We start from the raw sequence: 14293 nt of genomic DNA on the forward strand, positions 1-14293 counted from the left end.
TGGTACTACTATAGACCAGAGCCCTATTCCCTATATAGTGGTACTACTATAGACCAGAGCCCTATTCCCTATATAGTGGTACTACTATAGACCAGAGCCCTATTCCCTATATAGTGGTACTACTATAGACCAGAGCCCTATTCCCTATGTAGTGGTACTACTATAGACCAGAGCCCTATTCCCTATATAGTGGTACTACTATAGACCAGAGCCCTATTCCCTATATAGTGGTACTACTATAGACCAGAGCCCTATTCCCTATATAGTGGTACTACTATAGACCAGAGCCCTATTCCCTATATAGTGGTACTACTATAGACCAGAGCCCTATTCCCTATATAGTGGTACTACTATAGACCAGAGCCCTATTCCCTATATAGTGGTACTACTATAGACCAGAGCCCTATTCCCTATATAGTGGTACTACTATAGACCAGAGCCCTATTCCCTATATAGTGGTACTACTATAGACCAGAGCCCTATTCCCTATATAGTGGTACTACTATAGACCAGAGCCCTATTCCCTATATAGTGGTACTACTATAGACCAGAGCCCTATTCCCTATATAGTGGTACTACTATAGACCAGAGCCCTATTCCCTATATAGTGGTACTACTATAGACCAGAGCCCTATTCCCTGTATAGTGGTACTACTATAGACCAGAGCCCTATTCCCTATATAGTGGTACTACTATAGACCAGAGCCCTATTCCCTATATAGTGGTACTACTATAGACCAGAGCCCTATTCCCTATGTAGTGGTACTACTATAGACCAGAGCCCTATTCCCTATGTAGTGGTACTACTATAGACCAGAGCCCTATTCCCTATGTAGTGGTACTACTATAGACCAGAGCCCTATTCCCTATATAGTGGTACTACTATAGACCAGAGCCCTATTCCCTATATAGTGGTACTACTATAGACCAGAGCCCTATTCCCTATATAGTGGTACTACTATAGACCAGAGCCCTATTCCCTATATAGTGGTACTACTATAGACCAGAGCCCTATTCCCTATATAGTGGTACTACTATAGACCAGAGCCCTATTCCCTATATAGTGGTACTACTATAGACCAGAGCCCTATTCCCTATATAGTGGTACTACTATAGACCAGAGCCCTATTCCCTATATAGTGGTACTACTATAGACCAGAGCCCTATTCCCTATATAGTGGTACTACTATAGACCAGAGCCCTATTCCCTATATAGTGGTACTACTATAGACCAGAGCCCTATTCCCTATATAGTGGTACTACTATAGACCAGAGCCCTATTCCCTATATAGTGGTACTACTATAGACCAGAGCCCTATTCCCTATATAGTGGTACTACTATAGACCAGAGCCCTATTCCCTATATAGTGGTACTACTATAGACCAGAGCCCTATTCCCTATATAGTGGTACTACTATAGACCAGAGCCCTATTCCCTATATAGTGGTACTACTATAGACCAGAGCCCTATTCCCTATATAGTGGTACTACTCTAGACCAGAGCCCTATTCCCTATATAGTGGTACTACTCTAGACCAGAGCCCTATTCCCTATATAGTGGTACTACTATAGACCAGAGCCCTATTCCCTATGTAGTGGTACTACTATAGACCAGAGCACTATTCCCTATATAGTGGTACTACTATAGACCAGAGCCCTATTCCCTATATAGTGGTACTACTATAGACCAGAGCCCTATTCCCTATATAGTGGTACTACTATAGACCAGAGCCCTATTCCCTATATAGTGGTACTACTATAGACCAGAGCCCTATTCCCTATATAGTGGTACTACTATAGACCAGAGCCCTATTCCCTATATAGTGGTACTACTATAGACCAGAGCCCTATTCCCTATATAGTGGTACTACTATAGACCAGAGCCCTATTCCCTATATAGTGGTACTACTATAGACCAGAGCCCTATTCCCTATATAGTGGTACTACTATAGACCAGAGCCCTATTCCCTATATAGTGGTACTACTATAGACCAGAGCCCTATTCCCTATATAGTGGTACTACTATAGACCAGAGCCCTATTCCCTATATAGTGGTACTACTATAGACCAGAGCCCTATTCCCTATATAGTGGTACTACTATAGACCAGAGCCCTATTCCCTATATAGTGGTACTACTATAGACCAGAGCCCTATTCCCTGTATAGTGGTACTACTATAGACCAGAGCCCTATTCCCTATATAGTGGTACTACTATAGACCAGAGCCCTATTCCCTATATAGTGGTACTACTATAGACCAGAGCCCTATTCCCTATATAGTGGTACTACTATAGACCAGAGCCCTATTCCCTATATAGTGGTACTACTATAGACCAGAGCCCTATTCCCTATATAGTGGTACTACTATAGACCAGAGCCCTATTCCCTATATAGTGGTACTACTATAGACCAGAGCCCTATTCACTATATAGTGGTACTACTATAGACCAGTGCCCTATTCCCTATATAGTGGTACTACTATAGACCAGAGCCCTATTCCCTATATAGTGGTACTACTATAGACCAGAGCCCTATTCCCTATATAGTGGTACTACTATAGACCAGAGCCCTATTCCCTATATAGTGGTACTACTATAGACCAGAGCCCTATTCCCTATATAGTGGTACTACTATAGACCAGAGCCCTATTCCCTATATAGTGGTACTACTATAGACCAGAGCCCTATTCCCTATATAGTGGTACTACTATAGACCAGAGCCCTATTCACTATATAGTGGTACTACTATAGACCAGTGCCCTATTCCCTATATAGTGGTACTACTATAGACCAGAGCCCTATTCCCTATATAGTGGTACTACTATAGACCAGAGCCCTATTCCCTATGTAGTGGTACTACTATAGACCAGAGCCCTATTCCCTATGTAGTGGTACTACTATAGACCAGAGCCCTATTCCCTATATAGTGGTACTACTATAGACCAGAGCCCTATTCCTTATATAGTGGTACTACTATAGACCAGAGCCCTATTCCCTATATAGTGGTACTACTATAGACCAGAGCCCTATTCCCTATATAGTGGTACTACTATAGACCAGAGCCCTATTCCCTATATAGTGGTACTACTTTTGGACAGGGTTCTGCTATCTAGAACGAAACAGGGTTCTGCGGCTGTCACAATAGTAGAACCCTTTTTAGTTCCATGTAGAACCCTCTGTGGAAAGAGGTTCAACGTGGAACCCACAAGTTTTCTCCTATGGGGACAGCCGCAGAACCCTGTTTCGTTCTAGATAGCAGAACCCTGTTTGGTTCTAGATAAACTATAGGATGCAATTTACCAATTTCAATGGGGTCGACTGTTGACACCAAGGTCAGCACCTTTTAAAGTATGTACTTTCCCCCAAAATTACCAGGTTTTCCAGAAATCCGGGATGGGAGTATTCCAGATGTCTTGTTAATTCCCTCCTGAGTCTACAAACCGGGATTTCTGGAAAACCTAGTGTTCTCTACCTATTATCTGTCCAATGATATTATTGTTGTTACCTATGATGTAGAAGGAGACGTCTCTGAACAGGGGCCACCAGGTGAGGTGGAGCATCTCCCTGGAGAAGATGGCACACATCCCGATGACAAACAGGATGTTAAACACCGCTGACCCCACGATGGTCCCGATGCCCACGTTGCTATGGGAGATGAACACGCCAATCAGAGAGGTGAACAGTTCGGGGGCGGAGCCTCCTGCAGCCATGAAGGTCGCCCCGGCGACGTCGTCGGAGATGTCGAGCTTCACGGTGATGACGCCGAGCGCCGGGACGAAGAACTCGTCGCAGACGATGGCGAGGGAGACGAACATGTAGACCATGCCCAGGATGTGGAGGGTCACCCAGCCCTGCCTCCTCTGGTCCACTGTGAACAGGTCCTCTGGGTACTCTCCCTTCCTGTGGGGGACGTCTCCAGGGATACCCGGGGAGGTGGTGGTGTTAGGAGGAGGGGAGGTGGGAGGAGGTTCAGTCGGAGGCTCAGGTTCGGGGTCCTCTACGTAGATACAGTGCTTAATGTCCGTCCTGTTGACAGTTATCACGATGACGTCATCCCCCTCCAGCACAGTAGGAGCCCTGGTGATGACGTCATCATTATAGCTCTCTGTTATGCTCGAGGGGTTAGAGGTCACCACCTCTCGTGTGTCTACCTCCAGAACACTACTGCGATCACTACCGCCCCCTTCCTCTGGGAGTGCTGTCCCAGGGTTCTCCTCTGCTGCGGCCTGCCGGGCCGCCCACGGCTCCTGCAGCCGGGCCTTGAACGTCACGGTGTAGACGCAGCACAGTAATACACCAGAGAGGAAGAAGAGGATGCGACTCCGATTGAGTCTCCGTCTTTGTGGCAGATGCATTGTTCCCCGCTGCCAGAGTGGTCTTGATTCCCACAGCGGATTATTAGGCCCGTGTCAGATGCATGGTTAGGCTTATGGGAACGGGTCCAATAGCATTAGTCAGCCAAATAATGCAGTTCAGCGAGTGGTCAGCACACATCTTCAGCATAGTCTGTTTTACTGTCATAGTCCTGGCATGATGTCCCAGCTCCAAACTATAAATATGTATATGGAAAAAAAGGGGGTAATAAATGAATCATTCACTCAGTTTAGACTACAATGCAAAATTCACGTCATACATTTGACATAATGTAATAAAATAGTAATAAAAACACTACTGGGAGTATTAGAAGGGTTTATTATAAGGGCGCGCGTTCACGTGAAGGGAGTCGCAGGAGCGCGGAGGATGGGATACAGCCACCTGTTACTATGGCTACATAATTGCAGGTACTCTGCTCTCCGAAGGGCTGCACAGATTAAATGACACGTGTAATGAAATGCAGCAAATGTAGTTCATGTACAAATGACAATTAAAATAAAATAAAAACAGCGAATTAAGTAGAAAATATCATTATGTGGGGCCCTACTTTTCCTTGACGTGAGCGGGTCATGAACGTGCTGATATGCGCTCCTCGAGTCGAGACAACATACGCGATATGATTCATTCCAAACGTTCAACCAACCATTTCATTTTCACGTGTGTATCCGGGTGGGTCGGGTGAAAATTAACAAACGAAAATAATTATACATTTAACTGAATTTCGTGGGGAAATTCCAGGCAAGAAACAGTGCCCGATATGGAGTCATTGACAAGTATCCGGGGCTTCCACAAGGTCAATGACGATTATTGTATCTTAAATCCCTTCTCTGTAAAACATCTGTAAACCATACTTAACCCCTTTTCAATTGTTAATAAAAACGTACCTTTAATCGCTGAGTTGTTGTGATAGAGGTGTTCTGGGCGCGAGGTCTCTCTCCAGCTGTGTGCGCTAAGGCAAAGGGATTGGTTGAGAGATGCTGACTCTAGTTTTTGGTGAGCGGCTACAAGGGCGCACCGCAGGATGACAGCTCACACCTCCTCTCCACGGCTCAGCATAATACCTGCAGTCTTTTAAGAGGATTAGGTTAGGTGTTCACACAATCTCTCACATTCTCACGAACACGTTCAAACTGCTTCAAATTCAAGGCATTCATATTCATTTGGTCATAATCCGCCAAGTGCATGCAGTGTCTCCAACCACCAACGCCGAGCAAAAACCAACTCCGTTTGGCGCTGAAGTGGAAGGAGGGTTGTCAAGGCATAATTACAATTCTGAAGAGACAGGCAGAGTGCTCCTTTATGCACACAGACAGACAGGCAGAGTGCTCCTTTATGCACACAGACAGACAGGCAGAGTGCTCCTTTATGCACACAGACAAATAGGCAGAGTGCTCCTTTATGCACACAGACAAACAGGCAGAGTGCTCCTTTATGCACACAGACAGACAGGCAGAGTGCTCCTTTATGCACACAGACAGACAGGCAGAGTGCTCCTTTATGCACACAGACAGACAGGCAGAGTGCTCCTTTATGCACACAGACAGGCAGAGTGCTCCTTTATGCACACAGACAGACAGGCATGCAAACAGAAAGGCAGACAGAAAGGCCAACGGACAGGCAGAAAGGCAGACAGACAGGCCAACAGGCAAGTAGACCGGCAGACAGACAGGCATGCAAACAGAAAGGCAGACAGGCAGGCCAACAGGCAGGTAGACAGGCAGAAAGACAGGCAGGTAGACAGGCAGAAAGAAAGGGAGACAGACAGGCAGAAAGGCATGCAAACAGAAAGGTAGACAGAAAGGCCAACAGGCAGGTAGACAGGCAGAAAGACAGGCAGGTAGACAGGCAGAAAGAAAGGGAGACAGACAGGCAGAAAGGCATGCAAACAGAAAGGCAGACAGAAAGGCCAACAGGCAGGTAGACAGGCAGAAAGACAGACAGACAGGCATGCAAACAGAAAGGCAGACAGGCAGGTAGACAGGCCGACAGACAGGCATGCAAACAGAAAGGCAGACTGGCCAACAGGCAGGTAGACAGGCCAACAGGCAGGTAGACAGGCAGAAAGACAGGCAGGTAGACAGGCAGACAGAAAGGCAGACAGACAGGCATGCAAACAGAAAGGTAGACAGAAAGGCCAACAGGCAGGTAGACAGGCAGAAAGACAGGCAGAAAGGCAGACAGACAGACAGGCATGCAAACAGAAAGGCAGACAGACAGGCCAACAGGCAGGTAGACAGGTAGACAGACAGGCATGCAAACAGAAAGGCAGACAGGCAGACAGACAGGCCAACAGGCAGGTAGACAGGCAGACAGACAGGCATGCAAACAGAAAGGCAGACAGGCAGACAGACAGGCCAACAGGCAGCTAGACAGGCAGAAAGACAGGCAGGTAGACAGGCAGAAAGAAAGGCAGACAGACAGGCAGAAAGGCATGCAAACAGAAAGGTAGACAGAAAGGCCAACAGGCAGGTAGAAAGGCAGAAAGACAGACAGAAAGGCAGACAGAAAGACAGGCATGCAAACAGAAAGGCCGACAGAAAGGCCAACAGGCAGGTAGACAGGCAGAAAGACAGACAGACAGGCATGCAAACAGAAAAGCAGACAGGCAGGTAGACAGGCAGACAGACAGGCATGCAAACAGAAAGGCAGACAGGCAGACAGACAGGCCAACAGGCAGGTAGACAGGCAGAAAGACAGGCAGGTAGACAGGCAGACAGAAAGGCAAAAAGGCAGACAGACAGGCATGCAAACAGAAAGGTAGACAGAAAGGCCAACAGGCAGGTAGACAGGCAGAAAGGCAGACAGAAAGACAGGCATGCAAACAGAAAGGCAGACAGAAAGGCCAACAGGCAGGTAGACAGGCAGAAAGACAGACAGACAGGCATGCAAACAGAAAGGCAGACAGGCAGGTAGACAGGCAGACAGACAGGCATGCAAACAGAAAGGCAGACAGGCAGACAGACAGGCCAACAGGCAGGTAGACAGGCAGAAAGACAGGCAGGTAGACAGGCAGACAGAAAGGCAAAAAAGGCAGACAGACAGGCATGCAAACAGAAGGGTAGACAGAAAGGCCAACAGGCAGGTAGACAGGCAGAAAGGCAGACAGACAGACAGGCATGCAAACAGAAAGGCAGACAGACAGACAGACAGGCCAACAGGTAGGCAGACAGGCAGACAGACAGGCCAACAGGCAGGTAGACAGGCAGAAAGACAGGCAGAAAGAAAGGCAGACAGACAGGCAGAAAGGCAGACAGACAGGCATGCAAACAGAAAGGTAGACAGAAAGGCCAACAGGCAGTTAGAAAGGCAGACAGACAGACAGGCATGCAAACAGAAAGGCAGACAGAAAGGCCAACAGGCAGGTAGACAGGCAGAAAGACAGGCAGACAGGCCAACAGGCAGGTAGACAGGCAGAAAGGCAGACAGACAGGCCAACAGGCAGGTAGACAGGCAGAAAGGCAGACAGACAGGCCAACAGGCAGGTAGACAGGCAGACAGACAGACAGGCATGCAAACAGGCAGGTAGACAGGCAGAAAGGCAGACAGGCATGCAAACAGGCAGGTAGACAGGCAGAAAGGCAGACAGACAGGCATGCAAACAGAAAGGTAGACAGAAAGGCCAACAGGCAGGTAGACAGGCAGAAAGACAGGCAGAAAGGCAGACAGACAGACAGACAGGCATGCAAACAGAAAGGCAGACAGAAATGCCAACAGGCAGGTAGACAGGCAGAAAGACAGGCAGAAAGGCAGACAGAAAGACAGGCATGCAAACAGAAAGGCAGACAGAAAGGCCAACAGGCAGGTAGACAGGCAGAAAGACAGACAGACAGGCATGCAAACAGAAAGGCAGACAGGCAGGTAGACAGGCAGACAGACAGGCATGCAAACAGAAAGGCAGACAGGCAGACAGACAGGCCAACAGGCAGGTAGACAGGCAGAAAGACAGGCAGGTAGACAGGCAGACAGAAAGGCAAAAAGGCAGACAGACAGGCATGCAAACAGAAGGGTAGACAGAAAGGCCAACAGGCAGGTAGACAGGCAGAAAGGCAGACAGACAGACAGGCATGCAAACAGAAAGGCAGACAGAAAGGCCAACAGGCAGGTAGACAGGCAGAAAGGCAGACAGACAGACAGGCATGCAAACAGAAAGGCAGACAGACAGACAGACAGGCCAACAGGTAGGCAGACAGGCAGACAGACAGGCCAACAGGCAGGTAGACAGGCAGAAAGACAGGCAGAAAGAAAGGCAGACAGGCAGAAAGGCAGACAGACAGGCATGCAAACAGAAAGGCAGACAGAAAGGCCAACAGGCAGGTAGACAGGCAGAAAGACAGGCAGACAGGCCAACAGGCAGGTAGACAGGCAGAAAGGCAGACAGACAGGCCAACAGGCAGGTAGACAGGCAGAAAGGCAGACAGACAGGCCAACAGGCAGGTAGACAGGCAGACAGACAGACAGACAGGCATGCAAACAGGCAGGTAGACAGGCAGAAAGGCAGACAGGCATGCAAACAGGCAGGTAGACAGGCAGAAAGGCAGACAGACAGGCAGATATACAGGCAGACAGACAGACAGCTGAAAACTGTTGTGCTGTTTAAAGAAGCAATATAACTGTAGACTAGTTGAGTATCTGGAGCATCAGCATTTGTGTGTTTGATTACAGGCTCAAAATGGCCAGAAACAAAGACCATTCTCCTGAAACTCGTCAGTCTATTCATGTTCTGAGAAATGAAGGCTATTACATGCAAGAAATGGCTAAGAAACTGAAGATCTCGTACAACGCTGTGTACTACTCCCTTCACAGAACAACGCAAACTGGCTCTAACCAGAATAGAACAACAGTTTCCAGCTGTACTAACATAATTGCAAAAGGGTTTTCTAATGATCAATTAGCCTTTTAAAATTATAAACTTGGATTAGCTAACACAACGTGCCATTGGAACACAGGAGTGATGGTTGCTGATAATGGGCTGCTGTACGCCTATGTAGATATTCCATTAAAAATCATCCGTTTCCAGCTACAATAGTCGTTTACAACATTAACAATGTCTACACTGTATTTTCAATCAATTTGATGTTATTTTAATGGACAGAAAATGTGCTTTTCTTTCAAAAACAACGACATTTCTAAGTGACCCCAAACGTTTGAACAGTAGTGTATATAAAGGGGTTATTATGAGGAGATAAAGGACACCTATATAAAGGGGTTATTATGAGGAGATAAAGGACACCTATATAAAGGGGTTATTATGAGATAAAGGACACCTATATAAAGGGGTTATTATGAGGAGATAAAGGACACCTATATAAAGAGGTTATTATGAGGAGATAAAGGACACCTATATAAAGGGGTTATTATGAGATAAAGGACACCTATATAAAGGGGTTATTATGAAGAGATAAATGACACCCATATAAAGGGGTTATTATGAGGAGATAAAGGACACCTATATAAAGGGGTTATTATCAAGAGATTAAGGACACCTATATAAAAGGGGTTATTATGAGATAAAGGACACCTATATAAAGGGTTTATTATGAAGAGATAAATGGCACCTATATAAAGAGGTTATTATGAGGAGATAAAGGACACCTATATAAAGGGGTTATTATGAAGAGATAAAGGACACGTATATAAAGGGGTTATGATGAGGAGATAAAGGACACCTATATAAAGGGGTTATTATGAAGAGATAAAGGATACCTATATAAAGAGGTTATTATGAGGAGATAAAGGACACCTATATAAAGGGGTTATTATGAGGAGATAAAGGACACCTATATAAAGGGGTTATTATGAAGAGATAAAGGACACCTATATAAAGTGTTTATTATGAGATAAAGGACACCTATATAAAGGGGTTATTATGAGATAAAGGACACCTATATAAAGGGGTTATTATGAGATAAAGGACACCTATATAAAGGGATTATTATGAGATAAAGGACACCTATATAAAGTGTTTATTATGAGATAAAGGACACCTATATAAAGGGGTTATTATGAGATAAAGGACACCTATATAAAGGGGTTATTATGAGATAAAGGACACCTATATAAAGGGATTATTATGAGATAAAATGGACACCTATATAAAGTGTTTATTATGAGATAAAGGACACCTATATAAAGGGGTTATTATGAGATAAAGGACACCTATATAAAGGGGTTATTATGAGATAAAGGACACCTATATAAATGGGTTATTATGGGAAGACAAAGGACACCTATATAAAGGGATTATGAGGAGATAAAGGACACCTATATAATTGTGGGTTTTTATTCACATCACCAGCTATGCTCTTTTCATAAATAACTACAGATATTCACTTTATTTCACACAACTTTATTGGTTATTATAATATCACACATTATAATTGATCCTTCAACCATTCAAAACCTTCTGATAAAACACATGATTCCAGACAGTGATCCTCTTCCCTTAATTATCTTGTAATGTCCATTTCCCTGAGGTTCTGGGCGCTGCCTGGTTCCCTTTGTCTGTTTCGATGACAGGACGTGTGCAAGAGAACATCCTAGGAGACGTGTGGAGAGTCGGGACTCAACTCTAACCCTGTCGCCAGACACAGATCAGTGAGCCTTTGAGCAACACAGCAAGGGTGGCATGATGGAGATAGTAGATATCACAGGGACTATAAACATCAACATCACTGGAGAACTACTACAGTAGCTTACATCCCAGAATGCAGCTGGATTCTACACTGCATGAGAAACACTGTTGGCAATACAAAAGTTCATTTAGGAATAAAGCAATATTTAAATAAAAAAAAGTCCAATGCGTTTAAAAAAAAAAGTCAATATCAAATCATTTCTGGGTAACAATGAAGTGCCTTACTGTGATTTTAATTAAAATGGTCACTAAATAAACAAAAAGTAGATTCTTAACAACGGGCAATTTCTCAAGCAACAATTTAGCTAGGTCTGTCTGGGAGTGGTCTGAGTGGGGAGGGGGAAACTGAAAATGTGCTGTTATTGGCAGAGGGGTTTAGAACTCTCTTTCTTATTGGTCTATTAACTAATTCACCCCATAGTGATGTCACTGTGTATGGCCAAAACTCCATCCTGCCAAAACAGGCTGAAATGTCAGTCTATTCAAACAACTCATACACTAAAAAGGACATTATGATAATGTTCACAATTTCACAGTGTTATTCCAACCTCATAGGGTGTAAATATATATAAATACATATTTCTAACTGCACTGGGCCTTTAAAAAAACAAATCAATGTATAGCATTAGGCCTGACGCTGACTCATGGTCAGATGGGACAGTAGTGAAGTGCAACATGACTGTTCTATCAATGACTGTAACAGAGTCAGAGTCAATTCAGTTCTATTCAGTCAAGTCATTAAAGTGGATCCCAAAATAAAAAGAGTGATTTAAAAAAAATAAAACACTCTTCATAGAGTACAATGGGCAGTTATCATTTCACTTCCTGAATTCAAACTGAAGGCAGGTTCATTATGAGGATTACATGAGCTGCAAAATGGAATTCAGAAAATACACAAGTTGTTTAGTTTGGTCAAGAGACGCTAGAACCGTTTTTAGTATGGCTCCTTCAATACTAACACTACAGTATGACATGTATCTGTTAACACTAACAGTACAGTATGACATGTATCTGTTAACACTACAGTATGACATGTATCTGTTAACAGTACAGTATGACATGTATCTGTTAACACTAACAGTACAGTATGACATGTATCTGTTAACACTAACAGTACAGTATGACATGTATCTGTTAACACTAACAGTACAGTATGACATGTATCTGTTAACACTAACAGTACAGTATGACATGTATCTGTTAACAGTACAGTATGACATGTATCTGTTAACAGTACAGTATGACATGTATCTGTTAACACTAACAGTACAGTATGACATGTATCTGTTAACACTAACAGTACAGTATGACATGTATCTGTTAACACTAACAGTACAGTATGACATGTATCTGTTAACACTAACAGTACAGTATGACATGTATCTGTTAACACTAACAGTACAGTATGACATGTATCTGTTAACACTAACAGTACAGTATGACATGTATCTGTTAACAGTACAGTATGACATGTATCTGTTAACACTAACAGTATGACATGTATCTGTTAACACTAACTGTACAGTATGACATGTATCTGTTAACACTAACAGTACAGTATGACATGTATCTGTTAACACTAACAGTACAGTATGACATGTATCTGTTAACACTAACAGTACAGTATGACATGTATCTGTTAACAGTACAGTATGACATGTATCTGTTAACACTAACATGTATCTGTTAACAGTATGACATGTATCTGTTAACACTAACTGTACAGTATGACATGAATCTGTTAACAGTACAGTATGACATGTATCTGTTAACACTACAGTATGACATGTATCTGTTAACACTAACAGTACAGTATGACATGTATCTGTTAACACTAACAGTACAGTATGACATGTATCTGTTAACAGTACAGTATGACATGTATCTGTTAACAGTACAGTATGACATGTATCTGTTAACAGTACAGTATGACATGTATCTGTTAACACTAACAGTACAGTATGACATGTATCTGTTAACAATACAGTATGACATGTATCTGTTAACACTAACAGTACAGTATGACATGTATCTGTTAACACTAACAGTACAGTATGACATGTATCTGTTAACAGTACAGTATGACATGTATCTGTTAACACTAACAGTACAGTATGACATGTATCTGTTAACAGTACAGTATGACATGTATCTGTTAACACTAACTGTACAGTATGACATGTATCTGTTAACAGTACAGTATGACATGTATCTGTTAACACTACAGTATGACATGTATCTGTTAACACTAACAGTATGACATGTATCTGTTAACACTAACAGTACAGTATGACATGTATCTGTTAACAGTACAGTATGACATGTATCTGTTAACAGTACAGTATGACATGTATCTGTTAACAGTACAGTATGACATGTATCTGTTAACAGTACAGTATGACATGTATCTGTTAACACTAACAGTACAGTATGACATGTATCTGTTAACAATACAGTATGACATGTATCTGTTAACACTAACAGTACAGTATGACATGTATCTGTTAACACTAACAGTACAGTATGACATGTATCTGTTAACACTAACAGTACAGTATGACATGTATCTGTTAACAGTACAGTATGACATGTATCTGTTAACACTAACAGTACAGTATGACATGTATCTGTTAACAGTACAGTATGACATGTATCTGTTAACAGTACAGTATGACATGTAGTGTTTGTGTTAGAGGAGGTACCTCTGATGGACAGACTGGCTGAGGAAGGGAAGGGTTTGTGTTAGAGGAGGTACCTCTGATGGACAGACTGGGTGAGGAAGGGAAGGGTTTGTGTTAGAGGAGGTACCTCTGATGGACAGACTGGCTGAGGAAGATAAGTGTCTGTTAGAGGAGGTACCTCCACAGGAAAAGGAGAAGAGGAGGATGTGGTTGGTTGTTTATCAGTGGAGGAGAGAAGAGAGGTGAGAGAAGATAGGAGAGAGAGGACAGAGGAGAGAGGAGAGAAGAGAGGTGAGAGAGGAGAGAAGAGAGGTGAGAGAAGAGAGGAGAGAGAGGACAGAGGAGAGAGGAGAGAAGAGTGGTGAGAGAGGAGAGAAGAGAGGAGAGAGAGGACAGAGGTGTGAGGTGTGAGGAGAGAAGAGAAGAGAGAGAGGACAGAGGTGTGAGGTGAGGAGAGAAGAGAGGACAGAGGTGTGAGGTGAGGAGAGAAGAGAGAGAGGACAGAGGTGTGAGGAGAGAAGAGAGAGAGGACAGAGGTGTGAGGAGAGAAGAGAAGAGAGAGAGGACAGAGGTGTGAGGTGAGGAGAGAAGAGAGAGAGGACAGAGGT

General features: G+C 43.7%; 1 protein-coding gene across 1 annotated transcript in view; it reads right to left on the reverse strand.

Moving 5' to 3' along the window:
• Positions 1-4354, reverse strand: part of LOC135538157 (sodium/potassium/calcium exchanger 1-like) — a 32617-nt gene extending 28263 nt beyond the window's left edge. The window contains exon 1 of the mRNA XM_064964128.1: positions 3505-4354. Within this exon, the coding sequence (XP_064820200.1) occupies positions 3505-4354 (850 nt within the window). The remainder of the gene's footprint in view (positions 1-3504) is intronic.
• Positions 4355-14293: the final 9939 nt, after the last annotated feature.

This window comes from Oncorhynchus masou, unplaced genomic scaffold, assembly GCF_036934945.1.
Source record: "Oncorhynchus masou masou isolate Uvic2021 unplaced genomic scaffold, UVic_Omas_1.1 unplaced_scaffold_921, whole genome shotgun sequence".
Lineage (NCBI taxonomy): Eukaryota > Metazoa > Chordata > Actinopteri > Salmoniformes > Salmonidae > Oncorhynchus > Oncorhynchus masou.